Source organism: Emys orbicularis, chromosome 8 (genome assembly GCF_028017835.1).
Source record: "Emys orbicularis isolate rEmyOrb1 chromosome 8, rEmyOrb1.hap1, whole genome shotgun sequence".
NCBI classification, from domain to species: Eukaryota; Metazoa; Chordata; order Testudines; family Emydidae; genus Emys; species Emys orbicularis.
The window spans coordinates 21,635,280-21,663,100 of record NC_088690.1 but is presented as its reverse complement, the minus strand read 5'-3'; the positions used below and the strand labels follow the sequence as shown (position 1 = coordinate 21,663,100).

At 42.8% G+C, this 27,821-nt stretch overlaps 1 protein-coding gene across 1 annotated transcript in view; it reads left to right on the top strand.

The window, feature by feature from the left end:
• ANKRD13C (ankyrin repeat domain 13C) overlaps positions 1 to 27,821 on the top strand; it is a 49,181-nt gene that overhangs the window by 2,111 nt on the left and 19,249 nt on the right. Inside the window, exons 2-6 of the mRNA XM_065409587.1 lie at positions 18,155 to 18,196; positions 21,519 to 21,623; positions 22,798 to 22,883; positions 25,247 to 25,292; positions 26,589 to 26,655. Coding sequence (XP_065265659.1) covers positions 18,155 to 18,196; positions 21,519 to 21,623; positions 22,798 to 22,883; positions 25,247 to 25,292; positions 26,589 to 26,655 — 346 coding nt within the window. The remainder of the gene's footprint in view (positions 1 to 18,154; positions 18,197 to 21,518; positions 21,624 to 22,797; positions 22,884 to 25,246; positions 25,293 to 26,588; positions 26,656 to 27,821) is intronic.

Below are 27,821 nucleotides of genomic sequence, written 5' to 3'. Positions count from 1 at the left end.
ACATCCTCTTTCCTGCCAAAGAATGGCCACTTAACCAGGTGGTGGTCCATTTGGTTTTGCTGACACCTGGCTGAGGCATTGGATAGCCTTTTGTCTCTGGGAAACTGGTTTGTGGCTGCTTCCCCCCAGACTTGGAACATGTTGAGTAATCGCATACAGAGGAATCCTGTAACTTTACATGCAGTATTGCCACACACACTTTACCTGGACAATAATGATCAGCAAGTTATGAGTCTCCAAATGATACCTCACAAGGCATACTTTGCACCAAATTTATTATAGTTCTGTAAAAGAGGGGAACATTGGAGTACAGCTGTCACACGCCAACTTTAAGGAGCAGTGGGATTGGGACAGTCCAGAATTTGGAGGAGAATCCTGGGATATTGCTTCCCTAGGAGGTCTTTTTCTCATCCAGAACCACTGGATTGGCCAGAATCCATGGGGTTGAGTAGAAGAATAATCACTGCCAGTTCTTCTTACTGGACCACTCTCTCCCTGTGGTGAGGCCCTCATCATCTTGTCTACCCCATTTATAGTGAATTCCTTTCAAGATTTCCTATTCCAGTTTGTCAGGATAGATCCTTTGGGGCAGATTCTTTCCTACTTCTAATCCAAGTGGGATTCCCTGACACTATTCTTCTGCTATCTCTATTTGTGGTAGTCTTGTGTGGAACCTGGCAGTTAGGGATGGACTCGCTTACTATGATTTTTCTATCTCTTTGCAAAAGTAGGATTCATTCTCTTCCTCCCCCTCTCTCTGCCCCACAACAGCAGAGAGTGAAGCCTTTCATCCTGAAACTCTTGATGTAAGCGCAGTTTAGTGAGTTGCATTGTAGTGTAAGGTTGGAAAAGCTTCCAATATGTAACATATTTTCACATGCTCATAACTTGCTGATGTTCTATGTTTGTGCAAATTCACCTCTGGACATAGAGCAGTTTTGGCTGGGGAAAAACTTGAAAATAGTCATAAGTGATTGAAAAATCACTTCCACACATGCTCTAAGACTTGAGTGGAAGGATTTGGGCAGAGTTTTTCCCCAGCTGAAAGACACTCTGGATGAGTGATTGTAACGTAAACTCTTGCACACAACAGTTCTCCAAAAATATTCTTTAAAGTTATGGGTAGGAAAAAAGAGGATATGTGGGGGGAAATATGAGGATTTCTCTTTTAATGCAAGTGTAGGGCCTGTAACTTGTGATGTACACTTTACAAATTCTAAATTTTGTTTTTAAATAAAAAAATCTTTCCTTTGCTATGATACAGCTATCATAATGTAAACAAATGTGCTACTGCCCTACTAATGTAGCCTAATAGAATATGGTTTCTAGCTGTATAATAGTGGCAAAGGTGAAGGCTTGCCTCCTTCCCTAATTCATAAGGTTTGAACTTTCAAAGCCAGATCAAGGTCCTTTAAATTATTATCATCTTAAACCTGAAGGGTTCCGATTAAATAAATAGAGGATAAAACTGGAAAAATGTGAGGGGCAGGGGAGAAGGGGAAGGGATCTGCCTGCACTTCCAAGGTCTGCAGGTGCCTACAGGGAGGGTGACTCTACATATACAAATTTTAAGGTACAACTTTATTCAGCCTTACAGACTCTAGGTAACTTTCTTTCTGGTTCCTTGGACGGTTGTGTAAGATAGGTTTTACTATTCCAAAAGAGCTTCATTTGTTGTCAGAAGCTTGTTGTTTTATGGCTGTTTTTATATGCATTGTGGCATCATGTTAAGGGAAAAGATGGATTTTTGTGCTGAACTGCTCCATGAAAACCATTAATTTGGTTTTTAGACTCCAGCATTTTCATAATAGTGAATCAAAAGTGTACAAACACTTGCAGCTAGAGCCTTTGAATCTCTACTTGTACAGGTGCTGGATTTTGCATATGTGCTTATAAAAATGTTTTGTGCATGCAAACTCTGGAACCTAAAACATGCATGTGCACTAGTGCTAGCTTGGATGAGCCCCCAATGAAAGTCTGATCCTAAATGTACAAAGAATCAGTATCTAGTGAACTTCAGTCTCTTAATTTGGTCTATCATCAGTTGTTTTATGATGACAGGTTGCAAACTAATTTGATTTTGCTCTTTCCGAACTCTTACACTAATACACACAACAGCCACTTGAAGTTTACATAATCATTTAAGTAGCTGTTAGTACAAATTAACTTATGTTAAAAGTTTATGCATGTCAGACCCTTAATAGTTGTAAAACTATAAATGATCCAGTAGCTTATTCTCCAAAGCTCGCAATATTAATTAGAACTTGTGGCATCAGATGCATGGTATACATGACAATTTTTAGGATACACTAAGGTGGTGGCTGGAAAAATAAAGTGTGGAATGAGAATGAACCTGATGATTGATAATCTGTATTTTCCATAAGTAACTGAGCCTGAAGAGGAGCTCTGTAAGCTCAAAAGCTTGTCTGACTCACCAACAGAAGTTGGTCCAATAAAAGATATTACCTCACCCACCTTGTCTCTCTAATATCCTGGTATCACTACAGTTACAACAATACTTTGTCACGTGTTTGGTATTTAGAATCATAGAATATCAGGGATGGAAGGGACCTCAGGAGGTCATCTAGTCCAACCCCCTGCTCAAAGCAGGACCAATTCCCAACTAAATCATCCCAGCCAGGGCTTTGTCAAGCCTGACCTTAAAAACCTCTAAGGAAGGAGATTCCACCACCTCCCTAGGGAACCCATTCCAGTGCTTCACCACCCTCCTAGTGAAATTTTTTTCCCCCAATATCCAACCTAAACCTCCCCCACTGCAACTTGAGACCATTGCTCCTTGTTCTGTCATCTGCTACCACTGAGAACAGTCTAGATCCATCCTCTTTAGAACCCCCTTTCAAGTTGTTGAAAGCAGCTATCAAATCCCACCTCATTTTTCTCTTCTGCAGACTAAACAATCCCAGTTCCCTCAGCCTCTCCTCATAAGTCCTGTGCTCAGGGCCGGCTCCAGGTTTTTTGCTGCCCCAAGCAGCAAACAAACAAACAAACAAAAGCCGCGATTGCGATCTGCGGGAGCTCTACCACCGCCGCCGCTTCAGTCTTCGGCAGCAATTCGACGGCTGGTCCTTCACTCCGAGAGGGAGTGAGGGACCGGGCGCCGAAGAGCCAGACGTGCCGCCCCTTCCCCGTGGCCGCCCCAAGCACCTGCTTGCTAGGCTGGTGCCTGGAGCCGGCCCTGCCTTTGCTCCAGCCCCCTAATCATTTTTGTTGCCCTCCACTGGACTCTTTCCAATTTTTCCACATCCTTCTTGTAGTCTGGGGCCCAAAACTGGACACAGTACTCCAGATGAGGCCTCACCAGTGCCGAATAGAGGGGAAAGATCACATTCCTCGATCTGCTGGCAATGCTCCTACTTACACAGCCCAAAATGCCGTTAGCCGCCTTGGCAACAAGGGCACACTGTCGACTCATATCCAGCTTCTCGTCCACTGTAGCCCTTAGATCCTTTTCTGCAGAACTGCTGCCTAGCCATTTGGAAGACCGGGAGGGCGTGACCCTTACCTACGGTGAGCAGTTAGATTGGAAAAGGGGGCTCCACATGACGGAAAACGAGATTAAATCAAGGGACCCTGCATTTGGGTGAATGTCAGGAATGAGTTGCACAGGGCGGGAGTTCTTAGGTGCTGAGCATCTCAGAGGGAAAGGTGGAACCCCTGGGCCTTGGAATTAAATCCTGTAACACAGAGAGTATGGAACAAACCTGCTCCAGCAAAGGGCCTGCCTCATGGTAGTGGTGAGTCTTTTCCAGCCCTGAGTGATTTCCAGCCGTGCAAACAGCAACCTGAGTCGTCAGGTTGGGCTGAAATAGCAAACACCCAGCCCTCAGGCCTGGCAGCGTCAGGGCTCACAGCATCACAGGCGCCAACCTTTTTCTGCGCCAGTGGGTGCTCGCGCCTCCGCCCCGCCCTAAAGTCCCCACCCTAACTCCGCCCCTCCCTGCTCCTATTGGACCCTTCCCCAAATCCCCACCCCAGCCCCGCCTCCCCCTCCAAGCGCGCCGCGTTCCCCCTCCTCCCCTCTCCCTCCCAGGCTTGCCGCGCAAAACAGCTGTTTTGCGGCGTAAGCGCTGGGAGGGAGGGGGGAGAAGCAGGACGCAGCGGCTCGCTCAGGGGAGGAGGCGGAGGTGGAGGAGAGATGGGGAAGGGGGAGCAGGGCGGGAAGCTGCCGGTGGGTGCAGAGCACCCACCAATTTTTCCCCGTGGGTGCTCCAGCCCCGGAGCACCCACGGAGTCGGCGCCTATGCACGGCATGCTCGCCAATTTCAACCAACTACTGTTCAGCTAGTCAAGTGTCACTATCACTGGGGCGATTGACCTAGCTCCGAAACTCCTTCCCCAAGCCCGACTCCCTTAGCTAGAGTGCGGCTGGGGCTGCTCAGTATCTCAGAAATGCAGGCCACTTTTATTTAGGGACCTACACCCAGGATTCTGGTTCCTTTTTCGAGGCATGCACAGAGCAGAGGTCCAGCGTCACGTCCCAGGGTCAATGTGAGACAGGGTTTGAAATGGAAAGTGTAAAAAATGATTTTCCAGGCTCTAAAGAAAGAACATCCAGTACTGGGGGATGCTAAAGTTCAGCCTTTGGGAGAGATTCTGGGGTTAGGCCCCGGAGGTAACTTCTCTTCCAAACATACCTCCTCCTTCTTCTAAATTGCATCAAGTCCAAGGATGTTGCATGAGGCTCCTCCTTCCTTATTTATATATACTACATCGGGGTGGGCAAACTATGGCCCATGGGCCAGATCCGGCCCCTCAGGGCTTTGGATCTGGCCCGGGGGATTGCCCCCTATGGCGCCGTAGGCCCTGCGCCCGCTCTCAGAAGCGTCCGGCACCATGTCCTTGTGGCCCCCAGGTGGGGGGGCAGAGGGCTCTTTGCGTTGCTCTTGCCTCCAGGCACCGCCCCCCGCAGCTCCCATTGGCCGGGAACAGGGAACCATGGCCAATGGGAGTTTCGGGGGAGGTACCTGGAGGCGCGGCAAGGGTAGCACAAGCGGAGCCCTCCGTCCCCTTCCCTCCCCCAGGGGCCGCAGCGCTTCCTGGAGCGGCGGGGGGCCAGGGCCAGGGCCAGGGCAGGCATGCAGGGAGCCTACCCTGGCCCCGGTGTGCGCTGCTGCCACCCCAGAGCCGCTTTAGGTAAGCGGTGCCGGGCTGGAGCCCGAACCCCGCCTGCATCCCACCCCCCCAACTCCCTGCCCTAAGCCCCCTGCCTGCACCTCGCACCCCTCCTGCACCCCAACTCCCTGCACTGAGCTCCCTCGTACACCCTGCACCCCTTCTGCACCCCACCCCTGCCCTGAGCTCCCTCGTACACCCTGCACCCCTCCTGCACCCCACCCCTGCCCTGAGCTCCCCACTGCACCCTGCACCCCTGTGCACCCCAACCCCTTGCCCTGATCCCCCTGCCACACCCCATACCCTTCCTGCACCCCAAGCCCCTGCCCTGAGCCCCCTCTTGCAGTCCACACCCCTCCTGAACCCCAACCCCCTTCCCTGAGCCCCCTCATACACCCCGCACCCCTCCTCTGCCCTAATCCCTTGCCCTGAGCCCCTTCCTGCACACCGCACCCCTTCCCACACCCCGCACTCCCTCCCACACCCCAACCCGCTGCCATGCATTCAATTTCCCCACCCACATGTGGCCCTCGGCCCAAAAAGTTTGCCCACCCCTGTACTACATTGTACTACTTCATTTCCTCTTTTTGTATTACTCCAGTAATAAACTGCTTAGTCTCTGTCCCTTGTGTGTATGTAGTCTCAATCACTGTAAAAAGCAAGGTCTTACAGCCTTTTACAGTAACTTCCTATTTCATAAGTGACTTGCTTGGTGCTTCTATTATAGAATGGATTCTGTTATAAAATGGGTTCCCTTACAATACAGATTTTACAATAGTGATGCATATGTTAGTGCTCTAATAGTATTAAATCAAAATTCCTTACAGTGAAGTATCATAAAAAGCTGGTTTTCGTTTTGTCATAATTTATGGTGTACAAAATGTCTTTCTGGCTGAGTAAGAAAAGTTAATCTTACTACATGGCTCTTACATATGGTTTCTGATTGCTACTAATTTTGCATTAGAATTTCTAAAAACAGGTAAAATTTTAGACTTTTAGTTATCAACTATAGTTGTAATTTAATTTAGTTGTAATTAGATGGTAGCAATCCTAACACAATTTTTTTTAAATCTATATTATAGCTTCCCTAGACATAGTACACACTGATACTTGATAATACTCTTGAGAAGCCTTATTTTCAGTGCCATAATTAATAAACCTAAGGTGACTGGCACATTTAATATGGAGTTCAATAGGACTTCAAGACTGTTGTATGTTAGGATTGCCTGTTTCCATTTATCTGGAATTCTGTTTTGATTTTTTTAATTCAAATTCCATGGATACTAATTAGATTGTAAGGCTGAGACTTTTTGCAATTTACTGGTACTAGGAGACACCTAGGAGAATTTTGTGTGCTGTAAAACAATTTTGGCATTTTATCAGTTTGAGACTTAAATTTACCCCTGGTGGAATTTAATTCCATTCCGACAAACCAAAGTCAGGCCCTGTAGGTTTCTTAGATTAGGCTAATGAACTGGCTAGTGGAGGTGCTCTGCAAAAAGTTGTGCCCTGGTTAGTTTTCAGTGATAATCTGTTACAAACTAGTCACTCGTAGTTCGTACTGGAATAGTTATTCTCCTTTTTTAGGGGTGAGAGAATATTTGTTAGACACCTTTCCATTAAAACATTGTTCTAAGCGTGTATGGTGACTGGGTGCAATTTCCATCTTGACCTTTACTTTCTTTAGTTCTTCTATGGGCTGTAGATACAAAAATCCTTGATTGTACTATCTTTCCACTGTTCATGCTGAAATCAAACTGAATTCTTAGTTTCTTTAAGGTCATTTCTTTAAGTCTCACACCTCATGCTGTTTTGATCAGGTCATAATTTAAATGTGTTCACTCTTTTTGATACAGAGCTGAAGTATTTTAGTTCCTGGGACTCAAAACTTGCTTCTTGCTTTTTTTAATGCCCTAGTGGGAAACTTATCTCATCTGCATCTACTGAGTTTTAGGATCCATTGATTGCTGAGTTATTCTCTGCTTCTCATTTTGTTTTCAGATCTTTTAGGCTTAATTTTGCGTAAGAAATGCATATTTGGGGCAAGGGAGGGAGAAACAGGATCTCTTGGGTTAATGACGCTCTTTGGGGCAGGGACAGTCACTTTTGTGTCTGTACAGTGTTGAGTACAATAGGGACAAACCTAGCTGTGGCCTTCAGGTGCTACCACAATATAAATAAATGTTGGTTGACATCTCCTTTCAACCCTAGGTGAGGTCTTTCCTGGTCAGAATTGAGGCACACTGACGGGGAAGCATGGAAAAAGTTTGCCATTTCCTGTACTGAACTTGTTTTGTGGTGAACAAAATAGAAGACTTCAGCTCTTAGGACTACCACCCAGAACCTGGCATGAACACTTACTTACATTCAGGCAATAGCAAGTGCATAATTTTACACAACTTCTTGCTGTTATGTAAAGCCTTTTTGCAAGTAAAACCTTAGCACGTGCATTAGCTTTTGGTTTATTTTTGGTCTTCCTTGCTCTCTTGGCTGTTTCTACAATGTTTATAGCTTATTCAGAACCCCATCACTCAATTTTAATAAGTCAGTTTGTTTTTTGTATCATTCCATTAGTCATATGATTGAACTTGCTTTGGAATGGCAAATGAGTATAAAATTTTCTTGCTATCTTTTCAAGCTGTCTCAACCTTAGTGCCCCTACCGGCATAATCTGGTCCAGGGCCAGCCATGTCTTTTGATATCACACTTTTGAAATACTACTCTACTCCACTGCCTCTTCTCTTGTGCCCTCTTCAAACCAATTCATCACCACAGCCCCATTTTAGAGTGTCTTATCCTGTGATAATTATGTAGAAGATGCTCCAGTATTTGTAACATTTTAAAAAAGCACTTTTGTCTGATTTCGTTCATTTACTAGTACTGTGTGCATAATCTGGTATTATGAATTCTTAATTCCAAACTAAAGCATTTTTCAAGTAAATATTCCTCACACTTTTAAGCAGTATGTTCACATCCTTAAATAAGTTTAGGAAACTAGCACTCTAACCTAATGGGCTTGATTTAAAAAATAAAAGATGGGAGGGTTAGTTAAGGCCCTCAAAATTTGGCCATATATCAGCATACTTTTGAATGATAAGGTGTTAGTACCATGGCTTTTTAAAAACAAATTCTCAACTGTTGTTCAGTGTGGAAGATTCCTATGCCAGCAGGCTCCTATCCCATCTTCAAGCAACCCCTTTTCAATTTATAGTAGTAAAATAATGTTCTGTTTGCGCACTTCATCTAATGTTCTACATTGTTAGGCGGGTATCTATATAATTTTTTTACAATGTAACTTGCATTTCTTGCTTTTATACTATCTTTCCATTTGCTTTCACTCTTCTCATAATAGACCATAATGTTTCTTCATTACCTTCTGTGTCTTCGTATGTTGTGCTTTGTACTGTTTCCTCATTTTCCCCTTACTTATCTCCTTCATGACTCTCCCCCTCTACCAAACTTTTTCTAACTTATCCCATCAGTGTTCCCTCTCCCTCCATGCTCCTCTACTCACTGAAACATAGGCCAGGCATCTAATAGACTGAAGACTAAGGACCAATGTGAAAGAATGGTGGCCTTGTTGTTCAGAGGCAATGCCCAGGTGAGAAGCCAAGATATTTTTCTGAACAAATTGCAGTCAAAGGTGAGGGTACTGGGATTCCTATTAGAGTACTGTTCCTGGATTTTGCTTAAGGAGCTTCAGCCTCTGTCTGATAAATTGGCTGCTGGGGAAAAAAGAGAACTTCCTCTTTTCTTACCCCAGACTTTCCTCACACTAGAACCTCCTGACTTTTGTAATGACAGTTGAGAATCTGTTACTTTACCTCTCCTCTAGCTTCCTGGCTAACGTAATGTGTGTATCTCATTTTTTCCTTGTCGTCCCTCATCTGTCATATCAACCTGTTCTATTGTCTTATAGTTGGTCTGCAAGAGCTTTGGGGCAGGGACCCCACTTGTTATGTTCTTGTACAGTGCCTAGCACAATCCTGGTCTCTGACTGAGGCTCCTTGGCACTAGCACAATTCAAATAATAAATAAGAGCAATACTCTACTCTTCCATGATCTTTTAATTTATTTTTTTAAGTCCCTTTTCCTGCTGACTATTTCCAGTGACTGCATCTGTTGCTGAGAGCTTTCCCAGTCACCGGTAGAATGAATTTGGTCAGAGTTCTGAATAGCTCTTATGAAAAGTAGTAAGGCTCTGGTTAGTTTTCATTTTGTTATAGGTTGGCAAAGTGCTGAGACCTATCCCAGGCATTGGAGCTCTGCCTGTGTGCAGACTGGGAAGTCAATTTTCTGTAAGTGAGTATATGCTTGGTTGACATTTGGAGAATTTTTGGAATCATAAGGCTTAATATTCTAAATGAAAAATTTAGATTCTACAGAAGCTGATGGTATTTGTACGGAAAAGATTCCTACTCACTACAGGTGCATAGGTGAGTGGACTTTTAAATCCCTGCTCACTCCTGACTCATATTTTATTTATTTTTTTTAGATCACTTGTGTTGGATTGTGATGTTAAACTTATTCTATTGTAGAATGGCTACTTCCTTGTGTGAGGTCACATAATTAAGTGGCCATTTCCTGCATTCTGCAGAGAGCATAGTTTGGTGCAAAAATATTCTTATAATAAGTGATTGTTAGCTTGGCTGCTGTGGGTTGATATTGCATAAGGAACTAGGACATAGCAGTCTGAGATGCTGTTAGTGACCTAGAGAGAGGAATGATTTTCACAGCACATCTTTTTGACTGATTCATGAAGTTGCATTTATGACCTCTCTGTTGGTGACTGTTCACCTGTCTGGGCCAGAGATTTTATGATGTCTGCTTTAAAGCCATAGGTATGAAGCTATTGACTTAGTGCCTAGAGCAGGGATTGGCAACCTTTCAGAAGTGGTGTGCCGAGTCTTCATTTATTCACTCTAATTTAAGGTTTCGCATGCCAGTAATACATTTTAATGTTTTTAGAAAGTCTCTTTCTATAAGTCTATAATATATAACTAAACTATTGTTGTATATAAAGTAAACAAGATTTTTAAAATGTTTAAGAAGCTTCGTTTAAAATTAAATTAAAATGCAGAGCCCCCCGGACCAGTGGCCAGGACCCGGGCAGTGAGAGTGCCACTGAAAATCAGCTTGCGTGCCGCCTTTGGCATGCGTGCCATAGGTTGCCTACCCCTGGCCTAGAGAGAGCCTATGAATTTTTGGGGTTATTTCTTACAAAAGTATACCAAGAAATTATATCGCTTCCTTGCATATGGTGCTAGCACTTTCTGTTTTCTGCAGTGCTGCTTTAAAGTAACAAGTGCACCCAGACTTACACATAGTTACAAGAAATGCAAGTTTAGTGTTTCTATTAGTTTTTAGTTTCAATAAAAAAATTTGCTAAAAATCAATAGAATAGTTAACTATATGCAGTTAAATGGAAAAATATAGCAACATTAGGTTGCACAAATAAAATCAGTTAGGGAATTCAAAAGGTAAGGTTCCAATACATTAACCCAGAAGAACAATGTTCTGTATAATTCATGGTACATACTTCATGACAGAGCTACAAAATATACTACATGTTGTGATCCAGGGGCCTCTTGATGCCATTTGGCAGAGGGGGCGGGGTGCATAGAGTTTTACAGGGATCCTACTAGATCAGGGATATACATAATAATTCACCAAAGGGTGTTATGTGAAGTTTCTACTGTGAGCCAGTAGCCCGCTGGTTATCATAATAATTTCAAAATGTATATATAGATAATATTTAAGAAATTGTGTATCTCTACTGGAAACTATGTTCTCTAAACCTTTTGAGTTGAGGCAGGTAAACAGAAGGTGATGTGTAAGACTATCCCCTACCTGGAAGGAGCCAATAGACACTCACCTCCCTATGTGGATATTGTATGTTTGCATTCAGATTCAAAATGCTAATCGAGAGGAAGTTTACAGGAAGAAATAAAACAGTGGGATGGTATCTTGTTTATGAGTAAAGGCAATGGATTGTTGGAGTATATGTGGGGTGCAGAGGTACCCCCTGGATCTTTTCCACTGAGGAGGCAAGCTGACAGCGTTGCTTTTCTCATGAACAGGAGATCATAGCCAAGCCTGCCTGTAACATGCTGGAAGGATTTTAGGTGAGCTTTTGCTCTATAAGACATGACAGTGACTAGTTAAATCTAGGTTCTAGAATGCAATATGTTTTTATTTAATATGTAACCATTTGTTTCCAATATTTCTACTTGCTGTTATTAGAATCTTTACTTAAATAAACTTTTGCTCATTTACACTGTAAACATACCTAATGTGCTGTGTGTTAAGTGGAGCTGTGATCTAAGGAGTAACTGGTAAGCTGGGCATACTGTTCCTTTGGGAGTAGTGAATCTGTGAATTCTGTGATTGTTCAGTGGACTAGGGGCTGGACACTCCCGGGAGGTGCTCGGAGGACTTGGGAGTTGGAGTATGCCTGTTGCTAACCAGTGTAGAGGGAAAGTGGAACCTGCGAAAGGCTAAGAAGAGAGAGTGCTTGTGTTGCCAGTGGAGTCAGAGAGTTGACACGGTTCTTCACGCTAAGGGTAGGTGATAGCAAGGTGCCTTACAATCCTGGGTGCTCCTGGAGAGTGTGTCAGTCATGTAGCCAAAAAAATAGGAATAGAAAATGCTACATGTCTGCAGTACGGGTGAGTTGATATTTCTGTTGGTAATTGGGCATTTCTTGCTTTTTGTGTGTGCAAAGTTGATGTTGCATTAGCATAGCTACATTGATTATTTGTATTTCATTTTTTATAAGAGGGTGAGAATTTCCTGATGGACTGACCCAATTAGACTCCAGTTCATACTAAACACCAGAACTTCAAATGAATTAAGGAATTTTGCTTATGTTCTCCCCCAAGGCCAGATTGAAGAATTTTGGGGCACTGTACACTATGGAAATTGGGGGGGCTCCTTACCTTCCTTAAGGGACCTGAGAAACTGGACACCTCCCAGAAGCCCCACATGTCTGATTGCCATGACCGTCCAGGAGAACATCAACTATCTAGGGTGCAAAACCTGAGCAGTGCTGCAACCTTGTGTGCAAGGTCACAATGCTACTTATTGAAGTTTGGCCTGCCTCCCCCTCCTCCCCCCCGTTCCCCCCGTCCTCCACCCCCAAATTCTGACTCATGATGGGAGGAGAATGGGGTGGGGGGGCGGGAAGCCTGGTCCGGGTCCAAATGGCGTCACCTCTACGAGGCAGAAAAAAGGGTCAGTTCCACTCCCCTCCCCCCTAGCCTGAACCTTCCTTTTTCCTCAAGGGTGCATGGGGCCCCCCCATCAACCTTACTCCTCTGGCCCATGACCCCTACCCACCCTTCCCCCCAGGAGCCTCAGTTCTAGGCACCCATGTGAACAGGGAGCCTCAGCTGCCACATCAGCATGTTGAGAGGCCAGCCTGTGGAGTGAGACCTGGAGTTTGTGCTGGCAGCACTCCCATCGACCATGTGACTTGCAAACAGTAATGGAAGCTCTCTGCTGAGTCAGTATGGTTATTCTCAAAGAACTTCATAGCTGCATTGTCTGTCTTATACACTATCATTGTTCCAACTAATAATAAAAGAGAAACTGTCAGGATTAAAACTGCATTAAAAATGTTTGTGTTAAAAGTAAAACCTTTGGCCAAGATTTTTAAAAAATGTATATCTAAAAGTAAGCTCCTAAATAAATTTGACCTGATTTTTCAAGTGTGGACTTACTTAGAAGCCTAGTTTTATGCACTCAGGTTTGAAAATTTTTGCCTGAAGGAGTCTTATTTATGACACTTTACTACTCATTTCATTCAGCTTGGAGCAGATAGTATAATTCTAGTGGATGTGTGTAGCAATAAGAAAAATAGGGAAGTATTGATCTCCCTTTCTAGTTCTTACCACACCTTTGTTAGTGCATATTTGGGTAGCAAACACTGTTGGAGGACATTAAATCTCAATGAAAAAAAGTGTTGACTTCAAATTAGTGGAAACATTTTATATTATTATTAGGTTTTATAAACTTCTTGAACTCTACACCTTGAGGCCTGAACTACCGTGGTGTCCCTTTTTTAATAAGCATTTTGCTGGCACTCGTGTAATCACCTTGATCATTCTGAAGAGCAGAAGCTGGTGGTTTTATAAATTCCATTCAGCTACAGTAACTCCTCACTTAACGTTGTAGTTATGTTCCTGAAAAGTGCGACTTTAAGTGGAACCATGTTAAGTGAATCCAATTTCCCCATAAGAATTAATGTAAATGAGGGGGTTAGGTTCCAGGGAAATTCTTTTCACCAGATGAAAAACTATATATTATATAGATATACACACAGTATACGTTTTAAACAAACAATTTAATACTGTTCACGGCTATGATGATTGTGAAGGTTGGTTGAGGTGGTGAAGTTAGAGGGTGGAAGAGGGTGGGATATTTCCCAGGGAATGCCTTACTGCTAAATGATGAACTAGCACTTGGCTGAGCCCTCAAGGGTTATCACGTTGTTAATGTAGGCTCTCACACAAGGTAGCACGAACACGAGGGAGGGGAGAAGCATAGCAGACAGAGTCAGACACACACCTTGTGTGTGTGGGAGAGAGAGAGATGCACACTGCCCCTTTAAGTAAGCTGACCCACTCTTAAGTGCATTGTCTTTTTAAGTGGATCAGGAAGTTGAGACAGCAGCTGTGCCCCAAGCACTCTCTGTCTCTCTCTGTCCGTGTCCCCTCCCTGCTGTATATGGAGAAGGGGTAAGTGGGGTGCAGGAGTAGGGGGAGGGGGACACCCTGACATTAGCCCCCCCTTCAACCACTGCACAGCAAGCAGGAGTCTCTGGGAGCAGCTCCAAGGCAGAGGGCAGGAGCAGCACATGGCAGTGGGGTGAGGGGCAGCTGAACTGCCGATTGATAGCCTGCAATTGGTAGCCTGCTGAGCGGCTGCAGCACAGGGAACTTAGGGGAGTGGGGAGCTGATGGGGGGAGCTTATGGGGGGGGGCTGCCAGTCCACCCTGATTACAAGCCCCCACCAGCTAGCTGCAACGGGCTGCTCTTCCTGCAAGCAGTGGACAAAGCAGGCTGCTGCCAAATGACGTTAGAAGGGAGCATTGCACAACTTTAAACGAGCATGTTCCCTAATTGATCAGCAGCGTAACAATGAAATAACGTTAATCAGGATGACCTTAAGTGAGGAGTTACTGTACAGCTTCATAGGTGAGCATGATGCTCGACAGGCCAAAGGGAAAAAAAAAAAAGTGGGGTGGCACCTACCCAGAGGACGCTACAATCCTAATTAGCTATCATAGAGCTAGGGGGATGGAGTATTGGAGGTTAAGGGTGTGACGGGATCCCCGGGGTGCAGCCTGGGACTGTGGGACTGCTGTGCCCCCTTAACTCTCCAGCCTGGGCTCTCTCTCACAATGCTTTGCTAGTGACAAGCAGCAAACCCCTCCAGGTGCTGTTACCATTCAGTACAACCACGTGTGGAGCCCCACACCTAGCTGCATTGCATGAATCTCAGAGAAAGGCACCAGCCAAATCCTCCACGCCTTGTACCCTAGGAATATACCATCTTGCACTGCTCAAGACCCTTTCTTGAGCAATGCAAGTTTATTAATTGGTTCACCACTTCATCAATGGAAAGTGGATATACACCAGCCTTTGAAAACCTGAGCAGATTTACCAAGCACTTCAGGCAAACTCACTGTTAAAGATAAACAATAAACTTGTTTTATTGTTTACAAAAGATAGATTGTAAGTGGTTACAAAATAAAATAAAATATAAGCATGTAGTCTAAACTCTCAACCCTATTAGACTGGGCAACATCTAGATAAAGCAGTTTCTTTCACCCCGCCGGATATTGCAGTTCATAGTACACAGGTTTCACCCTTGAAACCTGGGCCAGTCTCCTCTGTTGGAGTCTTCAGTCTTCTGAGAGTCCTTGTTGCTTGCAGCATAGGTGGGGGATGGAAAAAAGGCCAAGCACGAGGCCACTGTGTTCTGTTTTATACCCTTAGTCCATGTGCTTGGAGAACACAAATCCAGGCATGTCTGGTGGCCATTGCTGAGTCAGCACCAGGCAAGGTTAAGCAATTCCCCTGGAGTGGCCTTGTGCAAGTGAGTCATTGCATTGTAGCTCCCTTGCTGGATAATGGCTGTTGATGGTTGTTCAACACCTGTCCGGGTGGTGGTTATCCCCCTGGTTGTTGTCTTTGGGGAGCTAGTATCTGGGCGCTTCCCAAACCCACAACATATATTACTGAGAACCATACAACACAATTTCATAACTTAATATGCATTAATGATGTACATATTTAGATGGAACAGTGGGTTTCAGCAGATCATAACTTTTCCCATGATACCTTACAAGGAATGCTTTATATGCAATATCACAATTATATACAAATGATGAATATAGGGGTTACAGGGTGTTGCCCTGGGGGGTAGAGTGTCACAAGGGTTATAAAGATCATTCTTTTTCTAGAAGGTAAACATTTCCAGTTCCTGCACTTAGAATCTACACTCTGTAACATAGTAGTTGAAATTTTGTATATATAATGATGTATGGTGGCATATTTAGAGGCACTCAAGATACATTATCTTCCTCACCCTTGTATTTTTCAATACTTAGGTAAGAAATCCCTGTCAAAGTGTAAATTTAGAACTAGGGATTTTTAATATGTAAAATTACAATTGTGTTTGTTTTGTTGTTGGAACTGTCCAGAGATCTAATTAGAGTTCTCTATTCCCCTTTTCTTTGGAAATGTTGTTACTATTCCAGTTGTTTAGTAGCAGTTTATTCTTATACTTTCCCCTAAAGTATCTAGTGACAAGTCTATTTTAAGCCTTTTAAGTAACCTGAAGGATTGACTGCCTTTAGCAATACTGTCTCCCCTTCCCTCATCCCAAAGTAGGAAGTTATGCAGATTGGATACTTATCAAGTGTTGTTGATGGCCTTACTATGTTTGTTTGACCACTGAGACTTTTTTCGTTACATTTTACCTCAGGTCCCCCCCCCCCCCCCCCCGAGCCTCGTAAGGGGGCGAAGGCAGCTGGGGTTCCATGCGCAGACCAGGAGTGGAGCTGGGTGGTGCTCCCTCCCTGCCCCCCATGGGGCTGGCTCAGGCCCCAGCCGCGCTCCCCCGAACATTTCTCTGTGCCCCCTGGGGTGGGGGGGGGTGCCCCACAGTTTGGGGACCTCTGCTCTAACCAGTCACACTGTCTTCATATTGAAGGGTGGAGTATTACGTTCCACTAGCTGTCTAATTCCATACTAGTAAAACTGGTTTAGTATTCATAGAATCATAGACTATCAGGGTTGGAAGGGACCTCAGGAAACCATCTAGTCCAACCTCCTGCTCAAAGCAGGACCAATCCCCAGACAGATTTTTGCCCCAGATCCCTAAATGGCCCCCTCAGTGATTGAACTCACAACCCTGGGTTTAACAGGCCAATGCTCAAACCACTGAATGTCTGGGAAAAAAATTAATAAAACATACTGTCAGACTCTCTAAAGTTGCTCACAGGTGTGAGTACCAATCTCAGGACAGATTGAAGAAGCAGTGCACAAATCCCAAACTGACTGAGTTCTATACTTGGATTTCACCAATCAAGTGTGAACTCCTCAAGCGCTATAATAAACTTAACATGGAGTCACAGAGAGTTCTTTTGGGTACTCTGGTCTATTTTGCCATCCAAGCTTTGCCATTCAAGCTTTCCTTTGTGATAGATGGTCTTTTATCCCAAAAATCACAATAATATTCAGGTTACTTATTGTCGCTTACCCCAGGTCAGTTGCACCTTAGATCCTATACCAAAGACAACGCTTGTAGCCAATCCTATCATAACTTTTTTTCTTAAATTAACTAAAGAGTTATTAACTATTTACAAGGTTAAAGCTGTAAAAATACACACACAAATGAGTTAGTCTTCGTTTCCAAAAGGGTAATAGAAGTTGCTGCAATATGTCCTTTAGGGCTAACCCAGACCAGGTTTCCTCTTCTTGATACAGGAAACCCACAAGTTGGGGATCCCTGGCTTGTGCTTAGAAATCTTCTTCCCTCAGAGTTCAAGCACCATAGAGATACAATTCCTTCTTGTCAGGGATTTTTATTCCCTTCATCCAGAGTTCAAGTTGGTGGGACTAGTCCACCTCCAGTCTCCTCTTCATGGGTATGTGGGGGAGCAATCAACAAAGTCTTTGTTCTTTAATGTTTCACAATATCTCATTTGGTTTCAATGGGCCTTCTTCCTGGGCAGAACCCAGCACCTTTTGTATGAAGCCAACATTCCTAGATTAATTAATGCTCCTTTCCTGTTAGATGACTGACATGATTACAGAGGGTTACAATGCAAACAGTTAATGTAACCTTATCACATGGGGTACCAGATTTATACATGCAGCCTCCTACAAGCATTTCATAAAGTCTAAACCCATTCTTATAAAATTAACATCTATTTTAACAGTACTAACGCGCTGGAAACCAGTCTGGTTCACCTGTTATGCATTTGTCAGTGTTCAGGGAGGCCTAGGGACTTTGGCATGAGCTGGCACCTTGTTTGCCAGCATCACACATGCTCTTTAAAATTTTATCAGAATAACTTTCTTATGTGAAGTTGTTGCCCTACATCTGCTGTTCTTGATACAATTTGAGACTTTTCAACAAATAAGGTGGTTTGGGCTATAGTTCTTTTACTTTCCTAAAAGTAGAATCAGACTTTTTTTTTTTCCTGTTTGAATTGCTAGAAGCAAATTTCAAGATGTAAATGATACAGAAAACTCTCTTCTTGAAACACTTTTAATGTAGAAGTATATTAACATGTTACAGTTTTTGTATCAAAGGAATCATTCATTAAAAAGAATAACCTTGTAACTTTTATATATTTATGGTATCATTGATTGTTACATTCTCACATTGTTAAATTGAGTTACATATGAGCCTTCCTTGAGACACAAGAGCCAACTCCTGAAGAAAGTCTCATGGATTCTTGTACCGTGAATCTAATGTTCTCCCTTTTCCCCCCCCTCACTGCAGGAAACACTCCGTTACATCTTGCTGTGATGTTGGGACATAAAGGTTGGTAAAACTACTTTAAGTATTATATGTTCTCAGATTTCTCTCAAGATTTTAGGGAAGATAAATGATTGGAAAAGTTGAAGACTTAAAAAAATACTCTAATTGAATGTGTTCAGTTACAAGTGCGGAGGCTTTCAGGAAACAAGAGGATACATGAGAATAGAAAATAAACTTGAGAGATTGGGGGTAAAGATGTCAAAATCAAGGTGGCAGGAGGGAGCTGAGGAATGAATGGGAGCAGGTTGGAGGTCTTTGGAGACAGGAAAATGAGGTATAATAGGTGGGCATTCACTGGGCACTCTTCTGAGAGTCTAATAAGAGAATAGGTGGAGAAGGCTTTCCTCTTCTTACAGAGCTATCAGGAAACAGTGAGATCTGGAGGGTCCTAGAGTTAGAAAGGTGAGAGAAAAGAGGCATGACGAGAGGTGCTTTTCCATCTTCACCCTGAACGAAGACAGGAAGTAGCCCTCCTGGCAGGTGGGAAAAGGTGCTGCCATTTCTTCTCGCATAGCTAAATCCCAACAGGAAGAGGAGGGGCTGTTGAAACAGGTGGCTGCTTCACGTGAGTTGGCTAAGCAACAGAAGCTAGGGTGTTTTTCCCAGCTGGCTGCTTGTGTACCAGAAAGCAGGAGAGAGGGGAAACTCTCATTTAAAAAAACAAAACAAAACTAGGGAAACAAAATCAAGGACCAGCTGAGATTAATGCTTTTGATCATTTTCAGGTAGGTTGGGTGAAATTAACCTTTTAGTTGTTGTTGCTTTAAAATCGCATTATACGTGTATACTAAGTGTTGATACTAACATCTTAAGATGTTAGTATGTGACAGGTAGCTCCAAATTTCTAAGGGAAGCTTTTTATCAAAGTTTTCCCATAAATAGCATACACTATATATTAAGATAATCTCGGTGGGATAAATGGGTGTTCACCCCACCTGTTTCTAGATAGTTATGTCCTCCACCATTTTTTGAGTAAATATCAATGTAGTTGGGCAATTTTTAAATTTAAATCAATTTTTAGAGTCTGATCTAGTTATGTCTTTTTAAGAAGATTTTTTTTTGGTAGCTGAACACTTTTCAATTAAGCTTCATATAGAAGTCTTATTGGTACAAATAGTATCTGATATTTCCAGATTTCAGCTATATTAAGTAAAGCTGGGTTGCATTATTAATAATCAATACTCCATGAATGTTGACTCATCCTCACAAGACCCTTGTGTAGGTAGGTAGGTATTGTCACCGTTTTAAAGATTGTGACTTTCCCAAGGCCACATAGCAAATCATAGCATGAATTAAACTCAAGAATGCATTGCTTTTAGCCTTGTGCTCTGTCCATTAGATCATGATTTCCAGGATCTCATATACCAGGTGACTGCATAACTTTACTCTTCTTTGGTTGGTGTTTGTATAGCACATCATAATTGCACCTGTTTGTGGTACTTAATAATTTAAGCTCATGGAATGCTAATGGCAGAGAAGCCTCAGAAACATAGGTCTCAGTAAATAATGAAAGCAAAATTAAGGGTAGAAAGTAGAAGGAGGAGGCTGTATGAACTGTGTGACCATGCTATTGAAGTGTGAATGCGTTTAAAGTATTTTTTCAACTTCTGAAAACTAAGGGCAAAATTATAGTTGCTCAATTTCATTTTTATATATGTGCTAGATGTGTCTAGTAGCTTTTCTCAATACATATACTGCCTGTAAATGACTCCAAAGTGTCTGTTGTAAATAATGAGACATGGCAAATGTAACACATTCAGCCTTTGTCCATTTTAAAGTATATATTGCATGATAGCTATCATAGTTCCAACCAAAGTGGAACCAGACCCCTTTTAAGAGCATTTCTGCTTCCCTTTTATTTTGGATGGTAGGGGCATTGTAGTAGAACTGGAAAGAATTCCTTGTCAGGATGCTCCCTTTTGGAGCATAAGACCAAGAATATGATTCAAATGACTTTTTAGCATTGTGCTGTCACTGGGACTCTCTGGAATTTTTCCATTGAAACATTTATCATAGTTACTTTGGCATGCCTCTGCTGGTGTACCAGTTAAACTCTTATATGTAAGAGGTGGGTACGTGTGATTCTTATCTCCTAAGACTGCTTTTGAGGCAAGAGGATGTGCTCAACACATCAGCTAAGTGAACTCAGAGAAATCTCTTTATCATCCAGAAGTGACAGATGTCTTTAGAAGTATAACCATCAAGAACATGATAGTATGCCCATTGGGAATCTGGCTTTTAGATCAATAGACATTAGAGGCACAATGCAATTAATCTTTCTATTTGTGTACAGTCTCTGCATCTTGAGTAAATGTAAAATCATGTTTGAACAACATCTTTTTGAAGAAACTAGCTGTTTTGGTTTTAAATTAAATTGGTTATGCTCTCAATCATGAGATGCGATTTCAAATCTCAATAGCTAAGCAGGATTGAGCCTGGTCAGTACTTGAATGGGAATGTCCAAGAAAAACCTCAGGGTTTTAGAGAAGGTGGTCTGGGTAATTCAGTAGATTTCACAGTTCTCTATTAACCTATGCCCTATTATAGCTTTTGAGGAGAGAGAAAGCTATAGTCTTGACAATTTCTGGTCATCAAGGGTGACACACTTATTTTTGTGAAACTGGTGCATTGGAAACTAGGCCTGATTTATGAGATGACCCAATCCGATCTGGCCAGAGAGAGAGACTTAAATGACGTTCACCTCCAGTGGCTCTGCCTGCATTCTGAACACCACCTGGAATATGAGACTTTGGTTTCCTGCTGTCACCCCCCACCTTCATGTCATTTTTCTTTCCCACCTTTTATCTTCTATTCTATTTTGTGCCTTCTCTTTAATAAAAGTGTTAGCTGGCTAAGTCTGTCTGTCTCACAGCACTGCAGTGAGCCTAGGACTAGAGGGCAGCTAACGGCAGTGTTTTAAACAGCCAGCCTGACACTGGTGCAAGTTTGCCAAATCTCAGAGTAGCTGATAAGACCGGTGCTCTGCCAATGTTTCTCTAGCAGTCAGATTGCAAGTAAGTCAGTACCAGAGACAGAAGCTGCATTTTCTGTCCTTGCTGTTGTTTTGTGTTTGGGGGGAGGGGGGAGAGAGGAAGAGAATCTGGATCAGAGTTTAACAGCAACAGTTCCAGCCCATCTCAACTGCTTTTCTCCAGAAAGGACAGTTATTACCATCTAAAAGACTGTCACAAGGTTTTTTCCCCTATAAAAACCTGACAGCTGAAGGGAAGAGGAATAAGGGTTATTTTTAATGACCTCTTACAGAATATTTAAAGGAAACTATAGTGTTTGCTGTAAATAAATATTACTACTTGTTCTGTTACAGAATGTGCACACTTGCTTTTGGCCCACAATGCTCCAGTAAAGGTGAAAAATGCTCAGGGATGGAGTCCTCTTGCAGAAGCCATCAGCTATGGAGACAGACAAATGAGTAAGAAATCTTAGCTGATTAATTGGTTGATGTAAACAGAGGTCTTTCTTAGCCTAGGAAATGAAGTCTGTTTAGCTGACATGAAGAGTATTACTTGGCACCTTGTGTAGACAAAGACAGTGTTAGTTGGTTGTTAAGGCCCCCTCTAAGGTTGACTGCAACTAGTTAACATTTATTTAGATAAATGCTACTGCCTTTGTCTACCCTGGATACTGTGGTGTTTAAAAATGTTAGTTAACTGTTAATTAATATCTCTGCTAAACACAGTTTCCCTAGTCCTGATAGCACCAGAGTGGTAGTAAGCTAAACTGTATTAAAGTGAAGACAGAAATTTAGTATGTTTAAGACCTTGTTTTTCAGTGGATGTAAAAACAACAAACTGACCTTTTCTAAATAAGAGTAAACTCATAAGCCAAGGTAGCAATGTGATTCACTCACATTCTGCTATTTCTTACTGTAGACCATTGGGACATTTTAATGCCTCTTAAAAGTTAATCAACCAGCTATGTGTTAAATATCTCAAGTGCAGTTTCTAATTGTGATTAATGGGAGGGAGTGTGTGTGCAGATAACATGTAACCACTGGCAGTGGGATACTACTTTTGTCTTCGGTTCTCTGCTGACCAGAGTCACAAGCTGTGACTAAGTCACAAGCTGTGTTGAGTGAGTTACTTATCCATTCTGCTCTCAAGTGAAGTAGTAAGGATCAAAATTAGCCCACTGCCACCTGTTGTTAGATGGCCGTTAAGTACTTCATTATTTGTTGTTTTACTGCTTCTCATAGCACACAACTTAATGTTTTGCTGGTCATTTGTAAATACTACCAGCATTTTAAACACAGGGCATTCCTCTGTGCTGAGGGTTTCTCCCCACAGAAGTAAATATTAATGTCTTCCACGGACGCATGTCCAGTAGTATGCAAGCAAAAATGGGATGCAGCTAGAAGTGTTGCCATGAACTTACATATACTGATTATGTTGCAAAACAGGATTACTGAGGCTTTCTTGCTGATGTGATTCAAATATAGCTATATATAATTACATATTTAAAATGTCTGATGAAACAGACACTTGCTTACATTTTTCAATATTTGAAAAGCTCTGGAAAATGAGTCCCTGTCCTGAGGGGTTCACAATCTGAGCAAAATTTTTGATTTACAGTACTCTTCTATTTAGTTACAGCACTCCTAAGGAAGCTGAAACAGCAGTCCAGGGAAAGTGTTGAAGAAAAGCGACCTCGATTATTAAAAGCCCTGAAAGAGGTAAGCTTAAGGAAACTGTTGATAAATGACAATTATTCTTTTATTATGTTGACACTGAGCCACACTATCATGTGCCCTGCTACTCTCCAGGAGAGCCCATTTCAAACCAGGTAACCCTTTGAGGAAGTATGTTTTCTTTGCCTTGAAAGAGATCATGATCACCACATGGTGGTGCAGATGATCTCTTAGTGGGGACATGTGGAGGCAGTAGATTTCTAGAGCAAAAAGTACTGTGGTAAGGTAACTTCTCTCACTATTAAATTTTCAAAGATTCTTTAGTTAGTTAATCTAAATGTGCTAAATGCTGGAGTTATACTTGAGGAAATCAAATGCTTAATTTTAAAGTTACTTACAGGAATTGACATTACTTTTCATTTGGCAGGTTCAGAGCCCTAATGAATCACTGGAGTGTCGTAGTTTATACACACACAAACACACACACACACCCCTCAAATTGTTAGTGTCTGGCATTTTCATTGTTCATTTTGACTGTCACTAGTGCACTGGTTCCCAAATTGTTGTTCATTATCACGCATGGTGAAGTGGCTGGTCACAGATGTTGATTATTTCCAATGATTCCATAGTATTGCAGTATTAAGATATAGCCAGTGCTTCCTAATACTTTTCTATGTAAACAAACTGATGTGATTGCCCCAGCAAAGTTGTGGTTGCAAATAGGTGGGGAGACAGTACATGCATCCTGAATGGGAGAGTGGGTGGTGCATGCTGTGAAATAGTTTGTGTCCCTCCTCTTGTTTATTGGCTCAGTTTCATAGTTTCATGTTTTGGAGCACACATCTCTAGGGATAAGAAGAGAGCTTAAGCTCTATGCCCAGTTAGTCCTAGGTGCTCTGCGGAAACCGCCTAAGAGTGCCAACGAGGCTTTGGGACACAGGAGTTCCTCCTCCACTGTTAGAAATTGTTATAAAAGCTCAGTTTATGTAAGGAGGAATTATCCATCTCCTGTGGTTTGCAGTAATTAAGCCAGGGCTTTCAATGTGACATAAAAGTTAGAAGGATACTTATTTTGTATTGGATTAGGTCTTTAAGCTTCTCTCTTTTGGAATAACCCTATCCCTTACACCAGATTTTGTTTCTGATATGCTCACCTCTTTCAGCTATCAGTTTTACTACATGTAACATTGAACCTTTTTTCCTCTTCCTTCCCCCTTTCTGTCAGTGCACTCATAGCAGTGAGTTTTTAGCCTAGTCTTTCACTTAAATAAATGTACCTCTATGTGCAGCCGCCTAACTCTGCCTGTGCACAGTAATGCTTTCCCCAAAGCAGTAATATGAAACTAGGATTAAAAGATTCTGTCCAGTTTCAAATTGCTGCTGCCTGTGCTCTTGTTAGAACACTAGCTGCTATAAAACATCACAGGTGCTTTCAACTTCCCTTGGGTCAGTGGTAAAATGTGGAATGGCTTGTGGAAAATAGGGGGTTGAGTCCACATCCATTTAAAATCTGTATCTGTAAAACAGATCTGTGCAGATTCTCACCAGCCCCAGCGAGACTGGCAGACAGTCACTACACAGTTACTTGGCCCTCCAGCTAAACCCTAAATCCCACAGCTCTAAATGTCACCAAGCCATTGTCTGGTGATCCAGGATGATCTGACCACCACAGAAAGGAAAGGGTCAGTGGGAGGGAGGAGAAAGGAAGAAAAGAAGCCAGAGAAAATATCCAAGTACTTATACAAGAGATATATCAGTATTTAGTTTATCATCCACAGCCAAAATCTTTAGTCCTATTTCCCCATCCGTTCTCTTACCTCTCAAGCTACTCCAAAGTTTTCCTATTTCCCCATCCTGTATCCAGTTTTCATACATTCGTGCCTCTCCTCCTGCCTGCCCCTTCTGGAACTGGTCCTCCTCCTCCTCCTCCCACCATTGGCAGTTCTTCAGCCGCCTAGTCTTCTTGGCTGCTGCCTCATCTTCTGTCTATGGAATGAGCTGGGTCTGGTTTATATAGACTCGAGACCCCTCCCACTCCTAGCAGTTTCGGAGAGGATTAGCTAATTGGAGTCATGTACTTAGTTTTTTTTTTTTTTTTTTTTTTCCCCTTGAATGATTGCAAATAAAAAAAATTCAGAAATATAAGCTACTAATGGGCAGTTTAGCCTCTCAATTTGTAACTTCATCATATTCACTTCGCTCTAGTTGGAATCAAGAAATGTTAATTTAATTGTTTTTCAGATGATAACATTGGAGGAACGAAAGCTAGATTTTTTTTTTTATTCAGTTATACCCTGTCTTCATTTTATCTAGCCTTTCCCAAGATGACATTTGCATTTCGCGTGTCTTCCCAGAAATGTTAAACAGCTGTCAGTATGGCTAATGATACATTCATATTTTTTTCACAGCTAGGTGACTTCTATCTAGAACTTCACTGGGATTTTCAAAGTTGGGGTAAGAACTATAATACCTATCTTTATGTACTGATAGGTGCAAAGAAATGGAATCTGTAGTATCCCCCTAAAATTAGACTCCAGCATTGCTTAAAGAATAAAATTAAACCCCACAGAGACCTCCCTTCCTTTTAGATGATGTGTGCAGAATTTCAAAGCCAATTTGCATGGAAAAATAAGCATCTGCTGAGCTATGAAAATTTGTTGAGCAGATGTGCATATAGCAACAACTTGTAGTGTTGCAAAGTAAATTGTGCTCTGCCTGTTGAGCTGACACCTGCACCTTTCTGTATAGGTGTGCAGTATCTGAAAGGGCCAGACAGGGCGGGAACCAGGCCTTCCTAGAGTGGTGATGCTGAGGCCTGATTCACAATGCCTTGATATGGCAGTCAGCCTTTGCCTAGGAAAATAGGAACCGGGAGTATAGCCAGAACTGCATTGTGGTTCCACCACCAATCTCCCACAATGGTGAGCAGCATGGTCTTGAGTGGAGTGCATCCTCTAATGGCTTTCCCTAAACCACCCCATTCTGCTAATCTAGGGTCGAGCCCCTCTTTGTGTAAATCCAGTTTCATAAGAATAAGACATCCTGGACAGTACATTTCAGAACAATTATTCCCCTTCTCAGTAGGTTCAATTGACTGCAATTTGTCCTGTGCCTTTATAATGCCACTCAGAACATTGTGGGGCATTTTTAACCATTAACTGTTTTACTGCAGTAAGAGAAATGATGCTTTTAAAAATGCAGTAAGCTGTGTTATATCTGTCTTCTCACTTATTAATATGATAGGACTGTCCTGATGCCCAGTTTCACTGCTGGTTTAATGTTCACTTGAAGTTTTAGATATGCTACACTATGCACTTTCCATTTCAGTGGTTTCAATACAGTCTAACTGTAACTAATCTTTTTAGCCAATATAATAGAGACATAAAGGAAATTCTGAGATCATGACTAAAATATAAGTAGCCAGGAGGCAAATGGTTGGGAACCTGTATCTGGTTCAGTTGGCTTGAGAGCATTTTAAGCTGTTGTGTGATGCTGAAGGCAATCTATTTCACTACAGGGTATTTGTTCATTTTTCAGTTCTTGATTGCAACACTGTAATTTTAGGTACAATTTCAATAAAAGTGTAATGGGCATAGTTCTATACTTAAAATATAGCAATATCTGAAGATGGGTGAAATTTGCAGTGTTTTATTAAATGTATATTGCTGAGATAGGGTCTGTTGCGCAGAAGTACTTAGTTATATTTCTTATGTCTTGTTCAGTATTAATACTTTTCTTTTACACATATAGTGCCTTTACTTTCCCGAATTCTGCCTTCCGATGCGTGTAAAATATACAAACAAGGTATAAATATCAGGTAAGCACTGGTTTGTACTATGGTAAACTTAAGTTAAAACGAAGTGTTTATTACTGAACTACAACAATGTAACTGAAATATCACTTCTGGTAGTGTTTGAAGGCTATAAATCAGGGGTGGGCAAACTTTTTGGCCGAGGGCCACATCTGGGTGGGGAAATTGCATGCAGGGCCATGAATGTAGGGCTGGGGCAGGGGGAGGGAGTGCGGTGTGCAGGAGGGGGCTCAGGGCAGGGGGTTGCGGTGTGCAGGAGGGGGCTCAGGGCAGGGGTTCGGGGTGCAGGCTCCAGCCCTGCGCCGCTTACCTGGGGAGGCTCTAGGGTGGCAGTGGCGCACAGCAGGGCTAAGGCAGGCTCCCTGCTTGCCCAGGCCCCACGCTGTGCCACTCCCAGAAGCGTCCGGCATCACGTCCTTGCGTCCCCTGGGGGAGGGAGGCAGAGGGCTCTGCGCGCTGCCCTTGCCTGTGGGTACCTCTCCCAAAGCTCCCATTGGCCGCGGTTCCCCATTCCCGGCCAATGGGAGCTGCGGGGGGCGGTGCCTGCAGGCGAGGGCAGCGCGCTGAGCCCTCTCCCCTCCCCACCGTCCCCCAGGGGTGCAGGGACGTGGTGCCGGCCACTTCTGGAAGCGGCGTAGGGTCCGCGGTGCCACAGGGGTGGCAATCCCGCAGGCTGTAGTTTGCCCACCCCTGCTATAAATGGCTCCAGCCTTTAGAGCTTTCCGAAACAGTGTTATGCTTGCATGATTTTTTTTTTTTTTTAGAAGGGCAGTGGGGGGAGGGTGGGGAGGAGGAAGGAGTTGCACATTGTCCTTTTTAAAAACAAAAAAACCCTCTGCTTATTTAACAGACTAGAACTGCCTTGCAAATAACTGAGATCTGCATTCTGAGCTAGTTGCAAAGGTTTAGTTCTGTTTAAATTAAAAATTGCTTTATGTAATGATTATGTTTCAGGGGTCTCTATGGAAGTGAATCAGACAAGCATTTACAATTATTCTAATACCAAACAGGAGTGGGATATTACTGTTGACTGTACTTAACTCTATCTCAGGCATAATTGGGAGTAATAGGATAAAATTAAGGGAAGAAACTTAGTCAAGGAAAATCTGTAAATCGCGAGACCTATTGTATAACAGTGTTTTGTGGGATGTGGTGAAATGCATTATAACTTG